At 37.6% G+C, this 23,381-nt stretch overlaps 1 protein-coding gene across 4 annotated transcripts in view; it reads left to right on the top strand.

Annotated features, from left to right (window-relative positions):
• SPINK5 (serine peptidase inhibitor, Kazal type 5) overlaps nucleotides 1-23,381 on the top strand; it is a 68,935-nt gene that overhangs the window by 31,228 nt on the left and 14,326 nt on the right. For 3 of the 4 annotated variants that reach the window (XR_002831352.1, XM_014463231.2, XM_006097448.3), the window contains exons 11-24: nucleotides 525-652; nucleotides 1,893-1,968; nucleotides 3,896-4,023; nucleotides 5,305-5,383; nucleotides 5,718-5,845; nucleotides 8,347-8,395; nucleotides 10,864-10,991; nucleotides 12,844-12,931; nucleotides 15,309-15,436; nucleotides 16,077-16,140; nucleotides 18,393-18,520; nucleotides 19,941-20,037; nucleotides 21,684-21,811; nucleotides 22,700-22,772. Coding sequence is in view for 3 of the 4 variants with exons in the window: in XM_014463231.2 (XP_014318717.1) it covers nucleotides 525-652; nucleotides 1,893-1,968; nucleotides 3,896-4,023; nucleotides 5,305-5,383; nucleotides 5,718-5,845; nucleotides 8,347-8,395; nucleotides 10,864-10,991; nucleotides 12,844-12,931; nucleotides 15,309-15,436; nucleotides 16,077-16,140; nucleotides 18,393-18,520; nucleotides 19,941-20,037; nucleotides 21,684-21,811; nucleotides 22,700-22,772 (1,422 nt within the window). In the remaining variant the exon portion in view is untranslated. The remainder of the gene's footprint in view (nucleotides 1-524; nucleotides 653-1,892; nucleotides 1,969-3,895; nucleotides 4,024-5,304; nucleotides 5,384-5,717; nucleotides 5,846-8,346; nucleotides 8,396-10,863; nucleotides 10,992-12,843; nucleotides 12,932-15,308; nucleotides 15,437-16,076; nucleotides 16,141-18,392; nucleotides 18,521-19,940; nucleotides 20,038-21,683; nucleotides 21,812-22,699; nucleotides 22,773-23,381) is intronic. The other variant, XM_014463232.2, reaches the window with a different exon arrangement.

Genomic DNA, 23,381 nt, shown 5'->3' with positions numbered 1-23,381 from the left:
ATCAGATATAAGCTCTTCTCTGAACTTCCACAAATTATTCTTTCCTTTGTGCTTGTGTGTACTTAATTCTGACTTGTGCCATCTCTTAGCTTTTTATATTGTAATTCCTTATCTTTTTCACTTGAATGATAGAAGAGCTGAGCCACATTTATATTTATATCCCCTTAACTTAAAAATTTGAGGATGAGCCTAAATCCTAAAAGTTTTATTTTTATTCTTAATTCCTCTTTTTAAATATTTTTTTATAAAGAGAATCCAACCTATGAGGGAAGGTGGGGGGTGAGGAAGTAAGAGATCAACCAAAGGACTTATATGCATGCATATGAGCATAACCAATGGACATAGACCAGTGGGTGAAGGGGTGTAGGGGTATGTGCTGGGGGTTAGGGTAGCTGAGGAGAGGTCAATGGGGGGAAAAGGAAATTTATGTAATACATTAAACAATAAAGAATTTAAATTAAAAAAAGGATCTAAAATTTATAAGCATAAAACTAAATCTCAACTATCTCATTTTCATTATTCAGAAACTCTGCAGCGAATATAAGGGTCATGTGAAGAATGGAATACTTTTCTGTACCAGAGAAAATGACCCTGTCCGTGGTCCAGATGGGAAAATGCATGGCAACTTGTGTTCCATGTGTCAAGCCTTCTAGTGAGTATAGAGCTTTAGATTGTCAAGAAGTAAAGGGACCTTACAGCTAAACTAAAAAACCAACTTGTTTCAGATATGAGGAATCTGTGGCTTGAAATAGGGAAGTGAGTTGAGTAAGTTACACTGAAAATGTTAGTAACCAAGATGGGAGTAAGTACCTAGAGCTATTTATTCCAAGATATCTGTTTTGCCCTCATTTGTCACTCATTCTCTTAGCACTGGAACATTCTGATAAGCATGAACTTGTACAAATACCAAATTTTTCCTACTGTTGAAATTTCATATTTGAACAGTGTATACAAGTTTATAGGCATCTCATCTTCCAGAGGCATAAGGGCCCAAAGTTAGTAATGTAGAAATTGATTACTAGAGTTAAAGTTGCCCATGAAACAACCATGAACCTTATAAAATTACAATACATGATGCTTTATATAACATTTTTCACTAAGTTACAATTGATAGCTTACTTTCAAAATTTGGAGCTACTCTTAATTGATGTGATTGAGCTTAGTTCAAGTAATTGATTCACATTTAGAATCTATGGCCTCTTGCTTGATTGCTAATCATGCATGGTTGAAATAACATCAGTTAACTATACGTATCATGCAATTCTATTGTTCGAAGCAAATTTAGGCTCATTTGGTTTACCATGGTACATGTGGCCTTTTTCTACCCACCATACATTTGTCTTTAGATAACATAGCCATGAGTAAGCAATACATTTAAGATAAATTAATAAAGTTAGTGTGCATGATGAGGTAGATAGTTCATAGACTTAAGGGGAAAGACCTTGACTAGTTGTAGTCATACCCTAAAAGTGTAGCCAAAACCCTTTCTGCCTCACCTCCTGTCATGAAACGAGGGGACCAGTTGATACGCTTTGTTACGGCCACCTTCAGCCTCCAGGTGTAATGTCGCCACAGTACTAGTTTTGATAATCTCCTTTATGGACATTAATGTTGTTTCTTTTCTGACCACAGGCAAGAAAGGTAATTTAGAGAAAGCAAGTTTTCCAGATGCACAATTATACTCTTTCTCTCAAAGTTAAGCAGAAACTATGAAGAAGTTATGGTATCTTGCCATACTGGAGGCTGATTTGTTGCTTCTCATTGGTATGTAGTGATAAAAGGACAAAATCGCTTCTTCCTAAGGAGGGAGGACAGTTTAGCAATGCAGGAATATCGAGAAATTATTACCTGTATATTTGGTCCTATGGCTCCTCTTATTTTCTCTCATTCAGCCAAGCAGAAGCACAAGAAAAGAAAAAGGCGGAAGCAAGGAATAAGAGAGAACCTGGAAAAGCACCTTCATTTGCAGTGAGTTGAATACATCCAATAAGTCCTACTTAGCATGATAATTTGAACATACTTCAGAGAGCCTAAAGGTTGGAATGTTGCCCTATAGAAACCCCAGAAAATCTTAACCCTTCAATCTGGGGATGGCATTGACAAGAATGCTGTGGGAACTTGATCAATTCTTGCTGCTTCTGAGACTAACCATGTACAATTAAAATAACTTATCCAAAGCCTGAAAAACTGAGTTATAGTTTCACCAATTACAGACTGTGCTGACTTTTGCTTACCACCTTTCAGAAACTCTACATGCATATTTTCTACATAAGAATTTTTGAAATTTCACATCTGAGATAGGATAAAAATACCTTAATCCCACACATCAAAAAAAGCATAATTTTTAGCCTGGCCAGTGTTTCTCAGTGGTTGAGCATCAACCATGCACCAAGAGGTCCCCAGCTCGATTCCCAGTCAGGACACATGTCCCAGTTGCAATTCAATCCCCAGTGGGGCATGCAGAAGGCAGCGGAATGATGTTGTTTCTCTCTCATCGATGTTTCTATCTCTCTCTCCCTCTCCCTTTCTCTCTCTCAAATCAATAAAAACATTTTTTTTAAAAAAGCATGATTTTCACCTCTGAAATGTCACAATATCTGTTCCCATAGCCTTATGTAAGTTATTATCACCTATTGTTTTGATGAAAGTCTCCTAATCTTTCATCTAGGTTTTGTTCTATCCCTTTTCCAGCTGTCCTCCCACACACAGCCAGAGTAAAGTTTCAAAATATTATTCCGGTCACAATACTGCTCTGCTTAAATCCACAAATAGCTTGTTATATATTTGATCAAGGATACATCTCAATCTCCTTGTCTCCTTATTTGGCTTCCTTTTTTTCCCATTGACCCATTCCTCCCCACTCCCATCCACTCTCCAGGCCTTCACCCCAGTGTTGTCTGTGTCTATGGGTTATGCCTATATGCATATAAGCTCTTCGGTTGATCTCTTCCCTCCCTCCTCCCCTTCGCTCTGAGGATCCTCAGTCTGTTGCATGCTTCCATGTCTCTGGATCTATTTTGTTTGTCAGTTTATTTTGTTCATTAGATTCCACTTATAAGTGAGATCATGTGATACTTGTCTTTCTCTGACTTATTTCACTTAGCATAATACTCTCTAGGTCCCTCCATGCTGTCTCAAAGGGTAAGAAATCTCTCTATCTCTTTTTTACAGCTGCATAGTATTCTGTTGTGTAAATGTACCATGGCTTTTTTTATCCACTCAACTGGTGGGCACTTAGCTGTTGTAAATAACACTGCTATGAACATAAGGATGCAAATGTTCTTTCTGATTGGTGTTGCAGGCTTCTTAGGATATATTCCTAGAAGTAGGATTATGGGGTCAAATGGCTGCTCCATTTTTAATTTTTTGAGGAAACTTTACCTGTAATCAGAAGTTGATGTTATTTTATATGCCATATATGCCATGTAGTTTTCTACTTGTATTGCTCAGCTTATTTTAACAATCCAGTATGCATATTCTCCAATCCATTAAAAAAGGAGTAAATCCTATTTACTCTTCATGGTCTTAATCAAATTATTCTTGTTCCCTGACATCTCCCCTGCTTTCTACAATCAGATTTCATGGTCCCAACTTCTTGAGTTCTCACACTTATTTTATTCTGTTTAGGATATAGTGGAGTTAACTTGTCTATTTCTTTTATTATATTGTGACATCCTAGTATTATATTGTGACATCCTTGTATGTCTTATTTGCTCCCATCTCTTAGCAACTGATGAGTGTTATTTGTTTAATTGAACTTTACATTTGAGAGAGAAACAGCTAAAATCCTGGGCTCAAAAAAACCTTACATTAGTTTCTGCCAATGCAGATGTTTTGATCTGCTGCTTTGAATAGATATGAAACATATGTCCCACTTATTTCTCTGTTTTGACAGGAGTTGTGCAGTGAATACCGCAAGTATGTGAGGAATGGCAAACTGCCTTGCACCAGAGAGAACGACCCCATCCAGGGCCCAGATGGGAAAATGCATGGCAATACCTGCTCTATGTGTGAGGTCTTCTTGTGAGTAGAGCTGTAGCTGGAAATGTGGGAGGGTTTTGTCCTTTCTTCTGTTTCCTTATTTTTTAGCTTTGATATTTTATTTTTTAAATTGGGTTTGTTTCTTTATCAATGGCATTATTGTGCCACATTTTTGCACCATGTCATAATTATGTAAGAATAATTCCCATATCTCGATCACTGATTGGTTAAGCTCCCATGGAAGTGAAAAAAGATGTAGACCGAGGACCTGACCTGTGCAGAGTGGAGTATGAAGTTATCTGAAATCACACCACTGATCCCCAAGCAAACAAACCAATATGCAAAGCAGTGCCTCAGTCCATACACAGAACCTGGAGGAATGATTTAGAATAAGGAATGACTGGGATCTGGTGGAGTTGACTCCTCTCATGTATCTTGTCAGCTTGAAGAGCTTTATTGAAACCTACTCTATGCTCCTACCCCCTAAATTTCTCCCTCATAGTAACCAGAACTTTTCCTTCCTCATAGTAATCACAGTCAGTAGTTGTAAATTTATACATGTGACTATTTGTTTAACGTTTCTCTGTTCCACTAGATAATTATTATTATGAAAGGGATTCTAGAAAATGTAAGCACTGAGTTCAGATTAACCTTCTGCTTCGTTACTATGTTCAATTATGAGAGAGCCACTTCAACAGGAAGACAAAAACATATTTAGAGGAAATGGAGAAATGCATGAAAACCATGGCCTTTGACAATTATGAAGGCTTAGCACACTTAGCCAAGGGAGAGTCGCAGTCTGGAAATGTCCAAGTAGTTTTTGCCTTTAAATGTGCAAACAGGACTAGTTCTAGGTTGTATCCATGGGTGAAAGTGGGGCCTGTGAGTGGAACCTGTGGGAGACAGGTTCGGCTCAATGCCAGGAGGCACTTTCTAAAGCTGAGGACTTCAAGGATGAAATGACCTAGCATGGGACTTCAAGGATGAGATCGGTAGAAAATTGACTGGCAGATTAGAGCAAAGCTAGATAATAACCAGAGATACAGTTGTGAGTACTGGAAGTTTAGAAAACCACCTCTGACTAGGTTTGACATCCTTAGTCTGAATTTATTAGTTCTATGTCCTGTCAGTTTTCTCATCTGTAAATTTGGCTTAAAATAGTACTTCTGTTACATGCACTTGTGAGGATTTCATTAGTATGAGTGCAAGGTTAGGCACAGAATTAAATTACTATTAACTATAGCAATTAAATGATATTTGAGATCAACTTCAACCTGGAGATTTTATGACTTATTTCTTTCTTTCTTAATCACTCTCTTTTAGCCAAGCAGAAGAAGAAGAAAAGAAAAAGAAGGAAACTGAATCAAGAAATAAAAGACAATCTGAGACACCTTCCTTTGAGGTGAGGGGACCTTCTCCAAGTCAGAGGCATGTGGACCTGGGATCCATAGATGGCATTCAGTGAACCCATAAGTTCCCTGAGACTGTAGGAAACATGCGGACAGTTTCTGTTTGTGTGTTTGTTTCCATGTGTGCATAGACACATATGTGACTATTTTTCAGTTGAGGATCCATTATTTCATCACTTGAAAATATTCATGTCTTCAAAATTAAGAACTATTCTAAAATAAGCCAATTGCTGATCCCCACTTAAGAAAAAGTCCAATCACCAGTTATTCTTGCAATATGATCCAACCTGTGTTCAATACCTCAAACTTGCCTCCTCGATTTCACAGGAATTGTGCAGTGAATACCGCAAGTATGTGAGGAGTGGCAAACTGCCTTGCACCAGAGAGAATGACCCCATCCAGGGCCCAGATGGGAAAATGCATGGCAACACCTGTTCCATGTGTGAGGTCTTCTTGTGAGTAGAGCTCAGAGCTTCTGAAGGAGTGGGGAGATAGAACTAAGAGAAATTGTCAAACCATTGCAAAAAGTACATTTTCCTCTTCAGTGTAGCATTCAATTTTGGGTGTCACATTTAAATAAGCTAAAAAAAAAAAAAGCACAAACCCAAAATAGCAAGTAGAGAGCTTTCAGGTAATTATTGTGATGTAAAAAGAAACAGAATAATTTCTTTTAGGATATTTCAGAACTCAGAATCTTTTATTCAGAAAAAAAGCACTCTAAGATAATCTTACTCATTGCTTTTAGTTTTGTGCAGGATTACCAGCTGAAATAGAAAATGGAGATTACATGTAAAATATCACTATGGTACACAGCAAGATTTAGAAAATTTTATTTTAATTTACTACCTGTCTACTCATTTTGTGTGACCTCAAGGAATAGAATTAAAATGGATGAGAGCTATGGGGGACAGGTCTGAGTGCAACATGAAGATGAACTTTTTAACCATTAGAGAAGGAGAGGCTGCTTCGGAAATGGTGACTTTCTTGTGTAGGAGTTGGATACCCGTTTAAAGGGGACTAAGGTATAACTGTACAGTAAATGACATGCTATGTCCCCGAAACAAGCCTATAATTCTGTAAGTCTTTTGATCTTTTTCCAAAAAGATACTCCAATTTATTTTCTATCTGCCAGAATCTCTGGATTTAGGATTTAGTCATGCAGTCTTTTCTGGTAGAAAACAACAGAACCCAGAAGATTGATCCCATAGTATTTGGACCATGGAAGCACTAAACATCTGTTAGATGGAAGTCAAGATAGTGACCATGTATTCATTGTCATCAGCATTCATTGAATGCATATAATCATCATGTTCTTGCCAAGAGCTTTGCTACCTAATCTCATTTAATCTTATCAACAAACATGAAATAAGTTCTGTATTATTATAAGTTTTAGATGGAAAATTAAAGGCTCAGAGAGGTTGTGAATGATAGAAAAATCAACATGATCAACCTGTGGTAGTTGTATTTAGCTGTATGTTGGCATGTTTCAGTCTTTTTTTCTTTACCTCTACATTAATCTCCCAGTGACAGGAAGTCATTCTGCCATCTTCTGGTCAACTCTGGTACTTCCTAATAATTTCTCTATATGGGAAGAAAATGCTTCTTGAATTTTTTAGTCAACTTAGACTCATGATAAAGTTTAGATCAGTTTTCCTTTTAAATAAGTATGAGAAACCTCACAATATTGGAGCTATATAAATAATATTCTCCCATCACTCTCAAATTTCATATCCAAAAGAAACAAAGTTTTTTCACCTCATATTTTATGGATATGTTAGTAAAGGGTATTGACTTTCTTGAGAATCATTCTTCCCTCAATAGTCTTTTTTTTTGCACATTTTAAAATCATATTAAAACACACTTCAACTTTTAAAAAGTTTTAATTTTCCCTAACCGGTTTGGCTCAGTGGATAGAGCGTCGGCCTGCAGACTGAAGGGTCCGAGGTTCGATTCCGGTTGGGGGCATGTACCTGGGTTGCGGGCACATCCCCAGTAGGAGGTGTGCAGGAAGGAGGCAGCTGATAGATGTTTCTCATCGATGTTTCTAACTCTCTATCCCTCTCCCTTCCTCTCTGTAAAAAATCAATAAAATATATTAAAAACATTAAATTATAAAACTTTTAATTTGATTAATGGGCAGGTCTTACATTGATTGGAACATAGTAAAACATTTTCACAAGTTATTTTATATTTCTCTGTCTATATAATATGATTAAATTGCTGTTTTGTAGATTCAATTATGCTATAGATCCATTCACTCAATTCAGCTTGCAACCTGTTAGTTATCCAAAATGATTAAGAACTGTCACTCTCACTTCACTTACATCATATGCCAGTTTTTGGAGAAGTCACTGTTAATAATGATTACAATGATGAGAATACCAATCACTTATACCACTTTTGTCAATCATTTTGTTATGGACCAGATACTTATTCTAATCGCTTTAATGTATCAACTCATTTCAGGCTCACAACAGTCTAATGAAAAAAGTATTCTTATTACCTTTCCTGTCTCTCCTTTATCCTCCCCATTTAAAGACGAGGAAGCCACAAAGAGATTAAGAATTTTTTGTGCTTCTTATACAATCTGGCTTGAGTTTTTCCTCCTAACTGCCATGCTATATTGCTTCTCAAAAGCCAAATATTACCAATTTATAAAGAGTGGTTGCAGATGCAAAAGAATCAGCAAATAAATTCTTATTGCAGTGTATTTGCTGGGAAGCTAAACAGATTTATTCAGTAAGGGACTTTCTCTTGCATCCCATTCTCTTGAGGAGAGGTGAGTCATTCTAATCTATTCCAATAAAATTCTAAACAACTATGATTGGATCTTTGGTGTTACTTGAGAATAGTCAAAGCAATGAATGGTCAACTGGTAAATGTGAAGAATCTATTCAACTGTACTAAGATTCATGTCTTCTCTTTTCCCCCATACTCCTCTTCCTGTTACTTATAGTCAACAAGAAGAAAGAGCAAGAGCAAAGGCTAAAAGAGAAGCTGCAAAGGTAATTTTCTCAGAAATGCTAGTGCTATACCTTGGCACTGTTTTTCTCTGTAATAGCATTCTAGCTATCTCATCAGCAGAAATGTTTTCCTGTTCAATCTTCATGCCTGAAATGAACAAAAAGAACCTTTAACCTGAGGTAAAATGATCTTGATTAGGAGTTTGCAGAGGACCAATTTTATTGCATGATAATTCAAATTTTTAGTTTCATTTCATGAAAATTGGAGTGTTATTAACTTTGTACGGGATATTCTCCATATTCGGCTTTTCTTCATTTTCTGTTTTCAGGTACAGATTATTAATATCAATCTTTTTAATTTACTAATTTCAATTTATGTAATTCAAATCTCTGTTATTTATAATACAAAGTACAAGACTATAACATTCATATTAGTCCAGTTTACAAAACTTTGCACAGATATGTATCATGTTTGTTCTTTGTCACTTCCCAAATATGGAAGAAATACTACTATTTTCACTCCTAGTTAATGATTAGTACATAAATTTTTGACTTTGACTTTCTAGTTATTTTAATCTACTGTACTTTTTCTACGTGCTTTTATAATTTTACTAGAGGCCCATTGCATGACATTCATGCAGGGGCGTCCTCAACCCAGCCTGCCCTCTCCCAGTCCAGGACCCCTTGGGGGATGTCCAACTGCCAGCTTAGGCCAGGGGATCAGGCCTAAGCTGGCAGTCAGACATCACTCTCACAGTCTGGGATCCCTCGCTCCTTACCACCCACCTGCTTGCTCCTTACCACTCAGCTTGCTGTTCCTTAGCTGCAGGCTCCTTACTGCTTGGCTCACTGCTCCTTAGCGCTGCTGTGGAGGTGGGAGAGGCTCCCACCACCAGCATTGTGCTCACCAGCTGTGAGCCCAGCTTCTGGCTTAGTGGCTGCTCCCCCTGTGGGAGCACACTGACCATCAGGGGGCAGCTCCTGCATTGAGCATTTGCCCCTGGTGGTCAGTGCACATCATAGTGACCAGTCATTCTGGTCGTTCCACCGCAACGATCGCTTAGGCTTTTATTATATAGAAGATAATTTTACAAATAGCAGAACAAAATCTTTCTATATGTAGATGCTGGATCACTCTCATATTAGAGTTCTATACAATATTTACCTTTATGTAGTCTATCTCCTAGCAATAGCTGCAGAGTATAAGCCTAATAATTTATTTGGGGAAAGTTGACACAGTTTAAAAGTTTACCTTTAAACTGACTCACTTTCTCAATAACTTTCTGTTAGCTGAAACCATTTTTTGTTGGTAATTTAGAATTGAAAATTTGTTTTATCCATGATATCTGATGAGTTGCTAAGTTGTTTTAGATTTTTCAAATGATTTTAACACATTCCTTATTCTCTCCACTCCTGTTGTTGTTCTCCGGTTTTAAGTCCACACACCCACTTTAACAATTAACTCCCTGAAAGGTGTCAACTTTTCCAGATGTCATACTTGTTCTCTCTTCCACATCTTTATTTCAGATATTTCTTTATTTTTTAATTGAGCATATTTTTCTCTTTTTTTCTCAGACTCTAAAGACAAATCAAGGTTCAGCAATATTCTTTTTTTGCACATTATTTTAATTTTATTTTTTCCTAGCTTTCTTGAGATATAATTGACATATAACATTGTATATGTTTAAGGTATACAATGTGTTGATTTCAAAATGATTACCACCTTAGTTTTAGTTAACTCCTCCACTTCACAGAATTTGTGTGTGTGTGTGTGTGTGTGTGTGTGTGTGTGTGTGTGTGAGAGAGAGAGAGAGAGAGAGAGAGAGTGAGAGAGATAAGAATGTTTAAGATCTACTCTTAGCAACTTTCAAGCATATAATGCAGTATTGTTAACTGTAATCACTATGTATGGTAGGTCCCCAGAGCTGATTTGACATATAACTGGAAGTTTCCAGAAGTTTGTACCCTTTGAATGACATCTTCCCATTTGCCCCCCGCCCTCCAATCCCTTGGTAACCATTCTACTTTCTGTTTCTATGAATTCGGCTTTTTTTCGTTTCCACATAGAAGATCATACAGTATTTGTCCTCTGCCTCACTTATTTTACTTAGCATAGTGCCCTCAAGTTTCATCCAAATTGTCACAAATGGAAAGATTTCCTTTCTCATGAAGGCTCAGCAATATTATCAGTTCCTCTCTTTTGAGGCCTATTGATTCTTCTCACCTTTGATCTTTCATAGCTTTAATAGACTGATGTGCAACACAACATATATATTTTTCTTTATCAATTGTGTCAGCCTTCTTTTACAACTGGATGGTAAGCACGCTCAGGAGAATGATGAGGATGTTTACAGACCCACTTTAGTGCCAGAACAATTCTGAGTCTGTGATATCAGCTTTGAAAAGACTTACTGATTTTTCCTTCTTACTCTTTGCCTATTTCTCATAATAGGCAAAGGTACAGGGAGGGTAGAAAACTGCTCTGAGAAAGTATTTTCTTCATTTTCCAGGAGCTCTGCAGTGAGTTTCGGAGCCAAGTGAGGAATGGAATGCTCATATGCACCAGGGAGAATGACCCTGTCCGTGGCCCAGATGGCAAAATACATGGGAACAAGTGTGCTATGTGTGCGACTGTGTTGTGAGTATCTACCCTTATCTCCCCCATGGAATTTCTTCATCATTAATCATCCCTGAATCTCACTTTTTTTCCAGAAATGTATAGATGATATACTGTATGCTAGGTAATTTTAAAAGCACTTGGACAAGACATTAGGTAATGTTGAATCACATAGTGACAATGTTATTCTCTATTCAATAATCCTTCTATCTTCTAATTAAGTAATGGGGGGGAAAGTCTTAATTTAGTGCCAAAATTTCCTTAACATTTGATAATTAACATTAATAACAAAGAGAGAGCAAAATTTTGATAATCTGGATGGGATGATCTCTTTGGTCTCTCTCCAACCCCTGACATTTTACGATTCTGTGAGTATATTTAGATATTGGTTAAGGGAAAACCATTTAGACAAAGGTCTGTGGGTCTATTATATAAAGGCTCTTAAAGTAACCTGAATAAGAAATGGACTAGAGAGAATCATATTTATTCTTTCAGAGATATTACTATATATAGGTGAAATAAATATTCTGAGAAGTGGTTTAGTGTAGAGAGTTAAACCCCTAAGAGGCAGGCCCATGTCATAGCTGTTTATTAAAATGTCTTCTTGGTAAGCCAGGTCCAGGGCCTAATAGGCCACTGTGTTACTCCATTGTGTGGGACAATATAGGAGAAGCTCATCCTAGCCAGTGTGCTAGGTGGTTAGAGCAGAGCCTGCACACCAAGAGTTGCAGGTTCAATTCCTGGTCAAGGGCACATACCTGATTGTGGGTTTTCTCCCTAGACCCTGGTCGGGGAGCATTCGGGAGGCAGCCAATTCATGTATCTCTCTCACATCGATGTTTTTTTTTTTGTTTTTTTTCTCTCTCTCTCTCTCTCACTCTCTCTCTCTCTCCCTCTCTCCTTCCTTTCCACTCTCTCTGAAAAGCAATGGAAAAAATATCCTCTGGTGAGGATTAACAAAAAATAAAAATAAAAAAAATACAGGAGAAGCTAATGACATATTACCACCTCTAATTCTTCTCCTTCTTAGACTCCTAATCTCCTACGGAGCCTCAAGTTAAAATAAATTTTGAGAAAAATATTTAAATAATATCTCCTGAAAGAGGTGCAAAGTCAGTGTTGCTCCTTAACTCTCACATGTCTTTGTCCAGTGTTAAGTATAAGATTTAAGTTCCTTAAAAAAGAGATTAACAGGGCAGGGCAGAAATTAGGGCTTTTCTCTCACCTGCTGGATTTGCTAGTCAAGTGATGACTAGGTTAGACGTGATAAAGGCTAAGTATTTTTTTCTAGCCTTAATATGCTTCATGTTAGTAGAAAATGGCAAGAATGCCAGTCAGGCTCATGATCAACCTCCAAATATTAGTTGTTGAAACTTCTTGGGCTTGAATCATTATTGCACTCTAAAACTTGAATTTCAACTTGAATATTATTAATGCCATTAAAATAATACTTACAATTTTTATGTTATAGTGAAACATGGTTTATTTTGATTATGGACCCATTATTTGACTTGGTCTCATCCCTTGATTTCATCATTGATGTGGTATTTATTTAAACAGGAAAAGTTTCACAATTTTTTAAAAAATCAAGGCAATTGAGGCTATATTGGTTGAAGTCACTGACTAATAGAAAAAAGACCACCTGAAGATCACATACTAATAAAAAATCATGCTGGCTTTAATTTTTAAATGGTGTTGGGAACTACTGAATTTATCTGCATAAATGGGGAAAGTATTACCACCTCTTGGACTGGATAAAATTGTACTGAAGACTGAGTCTAACCTTTGGTCTGAAAGATCTTCATTCCTTCTGAAAATACATTACCAAAGAGAATGAGAAATTGTATTTAGCTTGTATCTTTTTTTACTGCAGTGAGCTTGAAGAAGAAGAGAAGAAAACTAATGACAAGGAAGAAAAGAAGAAAGGTGAAGCTGAGAAATTTAAGAGAGAAGCAGTACAGGTAGGTATTTCAGGTCATCAGAACTGCTCACCTATTCCATTCTCATTAGGCCAGGCCTCACTCCCTCCTTCCAATCCTACTGTCTGTAGTGACTTTGCAAACTGAGAAAATGTATTTGGATCCTCATGTATATGAAGATCCCTTCTTCCGGTTCAGTTTATTCATAACAAATTTGATCTAGTTGCTTGTGCATTTGAGATGAGGTCAACCACCCTTTTCTCTACTAAGCATGTGAATTATATTATTCCAATGAAGAAGTACATGCAGATTGTCTTGTTGTCTGAATGCAATCCAATAGAGGCAGATTTTAGATTTCCCCTATACCTTGTCATGTAAAGGTGTTTAGTTAACGAAAGAAAACTACCTTGGTTTTCATCCCAATTCTCTGTGAGATTTTGGAGAAATTACTCCATAGCATCATTTAGCCTTGGGTTTGCTTCTTAACATCTCCATGATGATGATAATGAAATGATGATGATGATGATGACAACGATAATGATAATGGTGATGGCTATTAATTATTTCATTGCTACTGTATGCAATGTGGTCTAACAATTTTATGACTGATCTTTGTAGTAATCATTCAAAGTATGTATTACTATTTGTATTTTATAGAAGAGGATTCAGAGGCTCAGATAAGAAGTTCAGGAATGTATATAATTAGTAATTTGAGAGCAAGCAATTGGACCACAAGTTCTAGCTGTAATGCCCATGATGTACTTTAGATTTTACATACTCTTTCAATTTGTAGTTTTCCCATAGGCTATGCCTCAGATCTTTATTACTTATTTCCTTTATCCTTTTCTAATTTGGAAGATCTCATTTCTTCTCCCTACTCTTACGTTTGCATCCTACAATCTACTCTCAACTCTAAAGCCAAAGTAATTATTAAAAAATATAAGACAGGTTAAGCCACCCAGTGTCTTCTCATCTCACTCAGAATAAAAACCAAGGTCATTCTAGTGGCTTACAATGCCATACACAATCTGACCTCTGCCACCTCTCAGACCTCATTTCCTACTATTCTACCCATTGCTACCCTGGTCCAGACATACTGATCACCTTGTTGCTTCTTGACAAGCATTAATTCAAGGCTCCAATTCTTACGGACTCAATAAAGTTGAGGTTAAAAACACGACTCTGGACTCAGACTGTCAGGGTTCAAATTCTGACTTCATCCATCTCCACACCAGTGGTCAAACGGTTGACATGTTTGTGTCTTAGTTTTCTCATTAATAACATAAGGACACTATTTTATTATTTTTTAATGAAATCTCAAGGTACTTATCCATTAATATATAACAGCACAGCCCCTCACATATCTAAAGTCCTCAATATTATATATACAATGAATTTAACCTTCTACACGGTCTTGCTCATACTCAGTCATGAATGTCCCTTTCCTCTGTTTATCAAAATTCTGACCAATTTTCATGGCTCAGTAATGGGGGATCCCTGAAGATTTTCTCCATTTATATAATATACTTAATAGTTCTAACATCTTTTATGCCAATAATTTTTCTTTATTTATCAATTATCTAATTTGTTGTATTCTAACTTATAAGTGCTTCTATGTATTTATTAAAAAGAAAATAAAAATTCTTTGCTCTAACAAATTACCACAAGCTTGGTAGCTTAAAAACAATACAGACTTATTGACTTATAGTTCTTTAGGCTAGAAGTCTGGCACACATCTCACTGGACTAAATCAAAGGATTGGTAGGGTGTATTCATTTCTAGAATATCCAGGAAACAATTTGTCTCTTTGCTTTTTTTAGCATCTAGAGACCATTCATGTCCCTTTGCTCTTGGACCCCTTTCGTCATCTGCAAAGCCAACAACATTGTATTTCTATTTTTGCTGTCACATCTCCCTCTCACTATTTTGTCTGTCTCGTTCTCCCAGTTTTAAGGACTGAACTTTGTGATTACATTGGGCACACTAGAATTTTCCAGAATAATCTTCCCATCTCAGTCTCCCATCTTTAATCACATTTGCGAATTCCTTTTGCCCTAAGGTGATATATTCACAAGCCCTGGGTTTAGGGCTCATACAAATTTGGGAGTTGGCAACTGTTGTTCTGCCTACCACAAATTTCCTTACAAAAGGAACAGTAAATTATTCTTCTTTATATCTCTCCCGCTGCCAAGCAGAGAATAATATTTACATTGAATTGAAGGTTTTCTAATAAGATATGGAACAACAATCTTATATTCCAAATAATGTGTGACCTGGGCCTCTGAAAAGCATCTTGGCTATTATCAATCTTCTGCATCACCTTTTCCATTTATCATTTATGTTTGGTTCATTACATCATAGTTTTCAAAGGGGTAATGTGAGGAAGCTTTCTAATACTTAGTTACCTGATTCTTGGCAGGAGCTGTGCAGTGAATACCGTAACTATGTGAGGAACGGACGACTTCCCTGCACCAGAGAGAATGACCCCATTGAGGGCCTGGATGGGAAAATCCATGGCAACACCTGTTCCATGTGTGAGGCCTTCTTGTGAGTAGATCTTCAGCCACTGCTTCTGCTGACTGGAGAAGAGATCTTCATCTGGGGCGGGCAACAGAGAGGATATTGGAGGTTTTCTCTAGGAGGTAGAAAATGAAGGCTATCTTTGAATTGAGTTCAGTGATTTCCTATGATAAAGCCCTAGAGTTAGTGCATTTCTTTGTAGTGTTCTCAGTGCTCTGAAAGGCTCTTGAATCACCATCAAGAGAGGACCATGTGCTAAGGGGAAACTCCCCCGAGCTAATGGCATACAAGGACCGAGATTTCTGTTCTCTGCATACATACTGTCATGAATAACCTAAAGGTGTAATCATTGGGCCTATTGATTGAAAACTTGCTAATATCTAGTCACTGTTTTTAAGTATTCTAGCTGCATTCTGGGGAGAAGGACAAATCTCTGTTTTCTAAAAGAAATATGAAAATATATTTGCTGACTCACTGTGGCGTATTTTATTGTTTAAGCAACACTAAACGCAAGAATAAGACGGGGGTGTGCATTTGCCTCTTTACTCCCAAGCTAAGTTGGTTATGATATGGAAGGAGTGGAATATTTCTATCTGGAGAGACTTCCCCTTTAGGATAATATGTACTGGGTGCTGGGAATGATTCTTTCCACCATTCTCTCCTATAGCCAGCAAGAAGCAAAAGAAAAAGAAGCTGAATCCAGAACAAAAGTTAAGAGAGAAACCGAAAAGGTAACTGTCCTGGAGTATTCAGACCTGGAGTGAAAGAATGAGGTTTTGTAGTTTCTCTTTAAAAATAATTCATGAAATTACTGAAGCCTGTGTGAGAGAACTCGAGGTTCATTTAGTCCCGGGTTAACAAAATTTTCTTAGAGGGCCAGAAAGTAGATATTTTATATAGTGGTTGTTCAGTCTCTGTCACAGAGACTCTAGTTGCTATTGTAGCTCTAAAGCAAATGGGCATGGATGTGTTCCAATAACACTTTCTTTGCAAAAACACTGGTGGGCCAGATTTGCTCCCAGGCCATAGTTTTACTTGCAAACTCCCAATTTAACTTATTCCCATATTTTTAAGTGACGATTTAAAGCAGATAGAAGTACTTGCTTAGAAACCTAATGGGAATATTGATGTCAGAATCCATGTCTTCATATTTCAGAGTTTTTACAATTGAAACATGGAAACAATGGAATTCAAACTGGGCTCCCTGATACCGACCTAGCATTATTTCTAACACGCCATGCAGTTTTAGATGGCCACATTTGTCAAACTGGGTTTGTTTCTTGCTTTACCCTTAAATATTTCTGGTGCCAGCAGTTTGGGGGAAAATAGAAAAGCAACTTTACCAAATAATATTTTCTTGATTTAAAAGGACTGATTCCAGTTAGATTTTTTCCCATTTGGGAGTTATTTTTTTGCCCCCATCAAAAACTATTGACATTAAAAGTAATTTCTAAACAAAAGTATCATACTTAGAATTCTGCAAGATTGTTTTGTTTACAATTTTATTTCCCACAATTGTGGGTCTGGATTTAAAAATAATATGATATGCTCATCTGATTCACTTTTCAATATTTGCAAGAGAAGGTTCTTCAGAATCAGACTATTTCATATTAGCTACTACTTACAAACTATTGTCTCATACCACATTTCTTTTCATAACTATGACCAGTTAGGAAATCTGGCAGCGAACCTTAAAGCAAAGTTGGGAGAAAAACTCAATTTTGTCCTCATTGAGTTTCAATTTGAACTTAAAGAAGCAAACAAACAAATAAAGCCCCTCAAAGTCAATCCTAAGTGCTACTCTATGATCTTAAGTGATTTCTTACTTTCTATTAATTCCTCATATAATTCTGGAGCGAACATTTACTGAGTACTTCCGAGATGTCAGTCATGTGTTTATCTCATGTTATTCTCTTAACAACCCATGACATATATGGAATACTTAATGCATATTGGTCCTTATTATTTTAACCAAGTGGAATACACTTCCGTTTTATAGATGATGTAACTGCGGCACAGAGAGGCACCCCCCATCTGAGGTCTCTCGATGGCAGACTGGAATTGTAATTAACCGTATGGTGTAGCTGTCAAAACGTTAGTGCCTGTCCAGACACACCTGGAATATTATATTAGATTCTTTAGGAAAGGGGAGGAGTTCAGAATGAGAAATGGTACCGATGATTGAAACAGAACAACTGAGTATCTGGCATGTTTAGCTCTTGGAAGAGAACACAGGGAGAAGGACAAGGAAGGTTTCTCCAAACATGTGAAGAGAATTGTTCTCAATTTCTCTGAGGAAGTAAAATACTTGGACTTTGTTTACTGGTCTAACAAAACATACTCATTTTAATTGCAATGACATCTTAGAAGAATCAAACCTAAGATTAGGGATCCTATAGGATTTACTATTTTGTAAGATTCCCCAAAAGTAGCACTATGGCTAATTTGTTGGAACAATCTAATAGAAATTTTGGAATCAACTATATGGAAGGTAATGGACTCCTTATTGCTGCAGGTATTCCAGTGCAAATTAGGTAACTTCTTGGCAGGCATGATATAAAGGGGATTGAGATATAGTATGGATGGTTGGACCAGATAAACTTTGAAGTTCTATCTAAACCCATTTTTTTTATTCTATGATGTGTTCAGTGTTTTGTGTATTTTTTTTTTTTACTATAACAGAGATGGACAATAAAACCCAGAGTAAGAAATGTGACCAGTCCTCAGAGACCCACTTTATTAAAAGATTACTGCTTGTTTGTGATTGCAACTTCAGTCTGAATTCAGGGGCTAAATCTCAAGGGGGGAAAAAAAGATATACTACCTTTTAAGTCCTGTGTGCTTAGTAGGAATTGAGCAAAACAATTGCCAGAAAAAAAATCCTTAGGTCATTTTCTCTTTTTTTTAGGAAGCACTTAGTAGGAACCCAACAAAGTAATTTCCAAGAAAATACCCAAGCTCTTACCTTTTCTCCTCCTTTTAGGATACATGCGGTGAATTTCGGAGCCTTTTGCAAAATGGAAATCTCTTTTGCACACGAGAAAATGATCCCGTGCGTGGTCCAGATGGCAAGACCCATGGCAACAAGTGTGCCATGTGTAAATCAGTCTTGTGAGTGCACAAAGGAAGCCCCTGCTGTGGGTCAGCAGAGCTGGGGAGGCAAAGAGCTGGGGAGATAATAAGTATTGCAATTCTAGAAATAGACAATATATTAGATTGTTATTATGTTCTCTGGGTGGAGCCTATCAATAGATCACAACATTTGTCTCGATAGAATTGTTAGTCCTTTGCTATCATTGGATCCCTTCTCTGGATTATTTTCTAATTTCCTCTGGGAAGAAAACACACCAATTTAAAAGCAATCTAACTCCTCTGTCTATACTTTTGAAAATACCACATTTTCAGGAAATGAAAATTAGCTCTTTACACAATGTTTGGAAGTACAACTAAATTATTTCTTATTCAACAGTCATTTACGGAACATCTACAATGTATAATGTGTATAATGGTTATACCAAGATGAATGAAAGAATCTTTCGAGAAATCATATAGTTCATTAGACATTAGACATGGGCATTAGTTAACATAATACACTGCTAAATGACAAATGAGGTAGACAGTATGTTATACTGCTTCAGGGAAGGGAAAGTTAATAGCTTTATTCAGCTATAGAACTTCACCTTAAATTTGGATAATATGAGGACAGGAGTGAAAAGAATGTGAGCAAAAGAAGGGAACAGCATAGGTAAAGATCTAAAATTAAGAAAACTGTCATATGTACAGTAAAGTGCAAGTTTTTAAATTTAGTTAATACTTAGCCACTTCACCAGCTTTGAATGCCAGATCAAGGATTTTTTAGTCTATCCTATATAGAGTGGAAAGGCTGCTAAATTTTTAGGTAGTAGATGAATATGATTCCTTTAAGAAGATTCATATGTCGGCAGTATAAAGGAGAATAACAGAAGTGAGGGACTAAAATTAAGAAGACTCCAGGTGGTAGTAGGGGTTCGCAAAGACCCAGTGTGAAGTCACTAGAGCACGGGAAATAGGATAGAAGGTGAGTGGGATCAGCATGGGAGACACTGAAGGTGAAATCAATGTCATGTGGCAACAGCTATCTGAGCCGACCATGAGGGAGCAGTGAGAGGTGACTCCAGCGTTTTGTTCTTCATGGAAGGGAGAGAATCCAGGAGGAAGAACACATTTGGTAAAGAAGATAGTTATTTTTGGACCTCTTAAATATGAAGTGTTTGAGAGAAATACCTGGAGATTCAGTGAGCCTTTATGAAATGCTAATTAATTACTCACCTGGTCTCGTTTGTGATTTGTAAACATTGGTTTCCTTCTATGGCAATGAGGACTCTGCATAATTCATCTTTTTATTTTCAAAGAAGGCCTGCAACATAGTAGATGTTCAATAAGTGCTGGTGAATTCTGTACCAATCTAATTTGACCAAAGGATGAGAAACGCATAGGCATGCACTCCACTCTGTAATCTGTTATCCCCTGTCTCCCACTTTCTAATTTCCAGCCAGAAAGAAGATGAAGAAAGAAAGAGAAAAGAAGCAGAAAAGCAGAGAATTGCTACAGAGCATGATTCCAACGGTGGTGGTGGAGGGAAAGCTCAGGTGAGAGATTCCTCTAATTTCATAACCAGGGTGAGCTCAACTCATTGACAGTAGGACCATGGCAAAGGCTGTGGTACAAAGTGAATGTGTGTAGTGCTGAGTGTGAAGATGTCCTTGGAAAAACAGTGGGTTGTCCCCTTAAAACTTCAGGGTAACACCTCAGCAATTTTCAGTCTCTCCAGGGCTCATTGTGTCCTCTTTAACCCTGGCTGGAATAATTAATGTGATGGCCTTATCCCAGTCTCCTGGCTTCTCTTTCAACAGACTAGCTCTCATGTCAATATGGATCACAGGAGAGAACATGGTGTAAACGTGGTTTCCCATCAGTGTCACTTGCTCTTCGTTTTCTTTTATTTTTCTTGCTTTCCCTGAATGCAGTCACTTTGTTGAGGTCTATTTTCTGTTGGTCCAAGGCAGCATAATATGGTGAAAGAGCATAGGTTTTGGGATCAGATAATTTGGGGCAGTGGTCGGCAAACTGCGGCTCGGCAAACTGCGGCTCGCAAGACACATGCGGCTCCTTGGCCCCTTGAGTGTGGCTCTTCCACAAAATACCGACTTCTGTGCATGGGCCATGAAGTTTCAATCGCACTGTACGTGCGCGCCCACACATGGTATTTTGTGCAAGAGCCACACTCGAGGGGCCAAAGAGCCGCGGTTTGCCGACCACTAATTTGGGGCACAACTCTGCCCCTTTCACTTAAGACTTGTGAAGCATTCGATCAGTTACTTCATCTCACTGAACTCTAGTGTCCCTGACTTAGCAGTACTCTTATAGGGATAATATAAAATAATTTAGGCACGTGTTTAGCATATTTCCTGAGATATTCTTAAATGTCAGCATGACGGCGTTGCATATAAGCCCTCGCTTTGAATGTGTGAACACAATCTCATAAGATTATAGCCACCCTATGGCTCTCCTTACAACCTTGGGACATCAAGACCATTTCTTTGCTTCTAGATCTGACACAGGCCCAATATCTGCCTTTGACAAATGTTGGCATTTTTGTTTTTCTGTCTTTTCTCCTTTAGAAGGCTGAGTTCTCATTCTCAAGTAATAGACATATAAAGAAGCTTTGTCTGTCTTCTCCATAATTTGCTCAAGTATATCTTCCTTGGCATTTTGCATAACTTTATGCTTTCTCCCAGCATTTCATTTTCCTTCCTACAACAGAGGTCAGCAACTTTTTAAAAGTCCAGATAGTAAATATTTTGGGCATTGTGGGTTACATGGTCGCCGTTGCAATGTTCAACTCTGACATTGTTGTGGAAAAGCAGCCATAAATAATATCTAGAATGAATGAGGGTATTTCAAATTTTATACATAAAACATTATGTATAGCTAACAGGACAGATTAGTTCTATAGGTTATGTAATTGCTGACCCTTGATCTATGCTGTTAAATTTCACCAACTTTGTATTTTCCTGTGTGGAACAGTAAAAGCAGCAAAATTAGGCATGACAACTGACCATCATAGGATATGGGTGGTCCCAGCCCACTTTTTCCTGTAGATAGCAATCTAGATCTTATATTCCATGTAAGAGAAGGTTGCCAAGAACATTTCTTACTCAGATTATTTAACAAATTTAATAACAATACAACAGACCATGTAAACCAGAAGACCTGTTCTCTTCTCTCTTTTCAGGACCAATGTGCTGAGTTTAAGGATAATATGAAAAATGGAAAACTCAGCTGTACCCGGGAGAGTGATCCCGTACGTGATGCTAGTGGCAAAACATACAACAATAAGTGTTCCATGTGTAAAGAGATACTGTGAGTACTTCCATTAACAGGCATGTCTGAAAGATAGCCACATAGTCCTCCTGGATGAATGCCTAGTTCCCTACATGAAAACTATTCTTTTTGCTAATTCCAAAATATTATTTCTCCTGCTTCCCCTAAGTAATGATAAGAGGTTAAAAAACATGATCCTAAGGTATTTCTCAATCTTCTATCATGGGCTCCATACTTTTAAAAAATAACATTATAATAAGTTGACCTACAAATCAAGATAGCAGAATGATGAGTTAATGTTGAATTAAAAATTACAACTTATGAAAAGGTGAAATAACTGAGGAAGCTGGCCTTTGAGACGTGAAACTTGCTTTAAATATCTGAAGGGTTAATATCAGAAAGATGTAATGAGTCAACAGGCTTATTCTGTGTTGTCCTGAAAATGTGAAATAAGACTAAAGGATGGAAATTACAGGGAGATATATTTGGACATAAATAAAGGAGACTTTAAAATGACTTGAGTTGATCTACCTAGAATATCTACCTGTGATGAAGAAGCTTTTTTAAAAATGTTTTTATTGATGTTACAGAGAGAGGATGGCAGAGGGATAGAGAGATAAAAACATCGATGAGAAACATCAATGAGCTGCCTCCTGTGCACCCCCTACTGGGGATGGATCGAGCCTACAAGTTGGGCATGTGCCATAACTGGGAATCGAACTGGGGACCTCTTGGTTCATGGGTCGACGCTCAACTACTGAGCCATACCAGCCAGACAAGGAAGCTTCTTAATAACCCAGCTGGCTGTCCATGATGGGGACATGCAGAGACATTCTCTGTTCAGGAAGAGATCTAGGATACATAACCTCTAAGGGGCCTTTGAAACCTGGGTACATGTTAACAAGATGACTCTTGACTCTTTTCTAGGGAAAAACATGCAGATGGAAAAAATACGTATTCTGGCTATAGATCAAATGGGACTGAATCAGCATCAGGAAAGGTGAGTCATTTACTTGGTTTTGGCAAGAATGGTCTTTCTGTAAGTCAACATTTGACTATCAAAAATATGGAAAGAAGGTGTCATTGTTGCCAACCTAGATCTTGCCCTTAGATCAGAAGCCATCATTAATGTAAATATCACTGGCAACTTGTTCAGTGTGGAAATTTAACATCAAATGGAAATCTTTCAGTCTTATCCTTTGCAAAGCACTTTTATACATAGTAGTTTATTTAATTCTCTCAATAGCCTAGTAAAATTTTCAGTCAAAATCTTCAGTTCTTCTTCTTCTCCTTCTTCTCCTTCTTCTCCTTCTTCTCCTTCTTCTCCTTCTTCTCCTTCTTCTCCTCCTTCTCCTCCTTCTCCTCCTTCTCCTCCTTCTCCTCCTTCTCCTCCTTCTCCTCCATCTCCTCCTTCTCCTCCTTCTCCTCCTTCTCCTCCTTCTCCTCCTTCTTCTCCTTCTTCTCCTTCTTCTCCTCCTTCTCCTTCTCCTTCTCCTTCTCCTTCTCCTTCTCCTTCTCCTTCTCCTTCTCCTCCTCCTCCTCCTCCACCTACATCCTCCTTCTCCGGAAAAGCGAAGAGAGTAAAGAAAAAGGGTAGGGGGGGGGGGGG

This window comes from Myotis lucifugus, unplaced genomic scaffold (genome assembly GCF_000147115.1).
Source record: "Myotis lucifugus unplaced genomic scaffold, Myoluc2.0 scaffold_202, whole genome shotgun sequence".
NCBI classification, from domain to species: Eukaryota; Metazoa; Chordata; class Mammalia; order Chiroptera; family Vespertilionidae; genus Myotis; species Myotis lucifugus.
The sequence above is the reverse complement of the archived record's forward strand: the minus strand, read 5'-3'. Positions and strand labels throughout refer to the sequence as shown.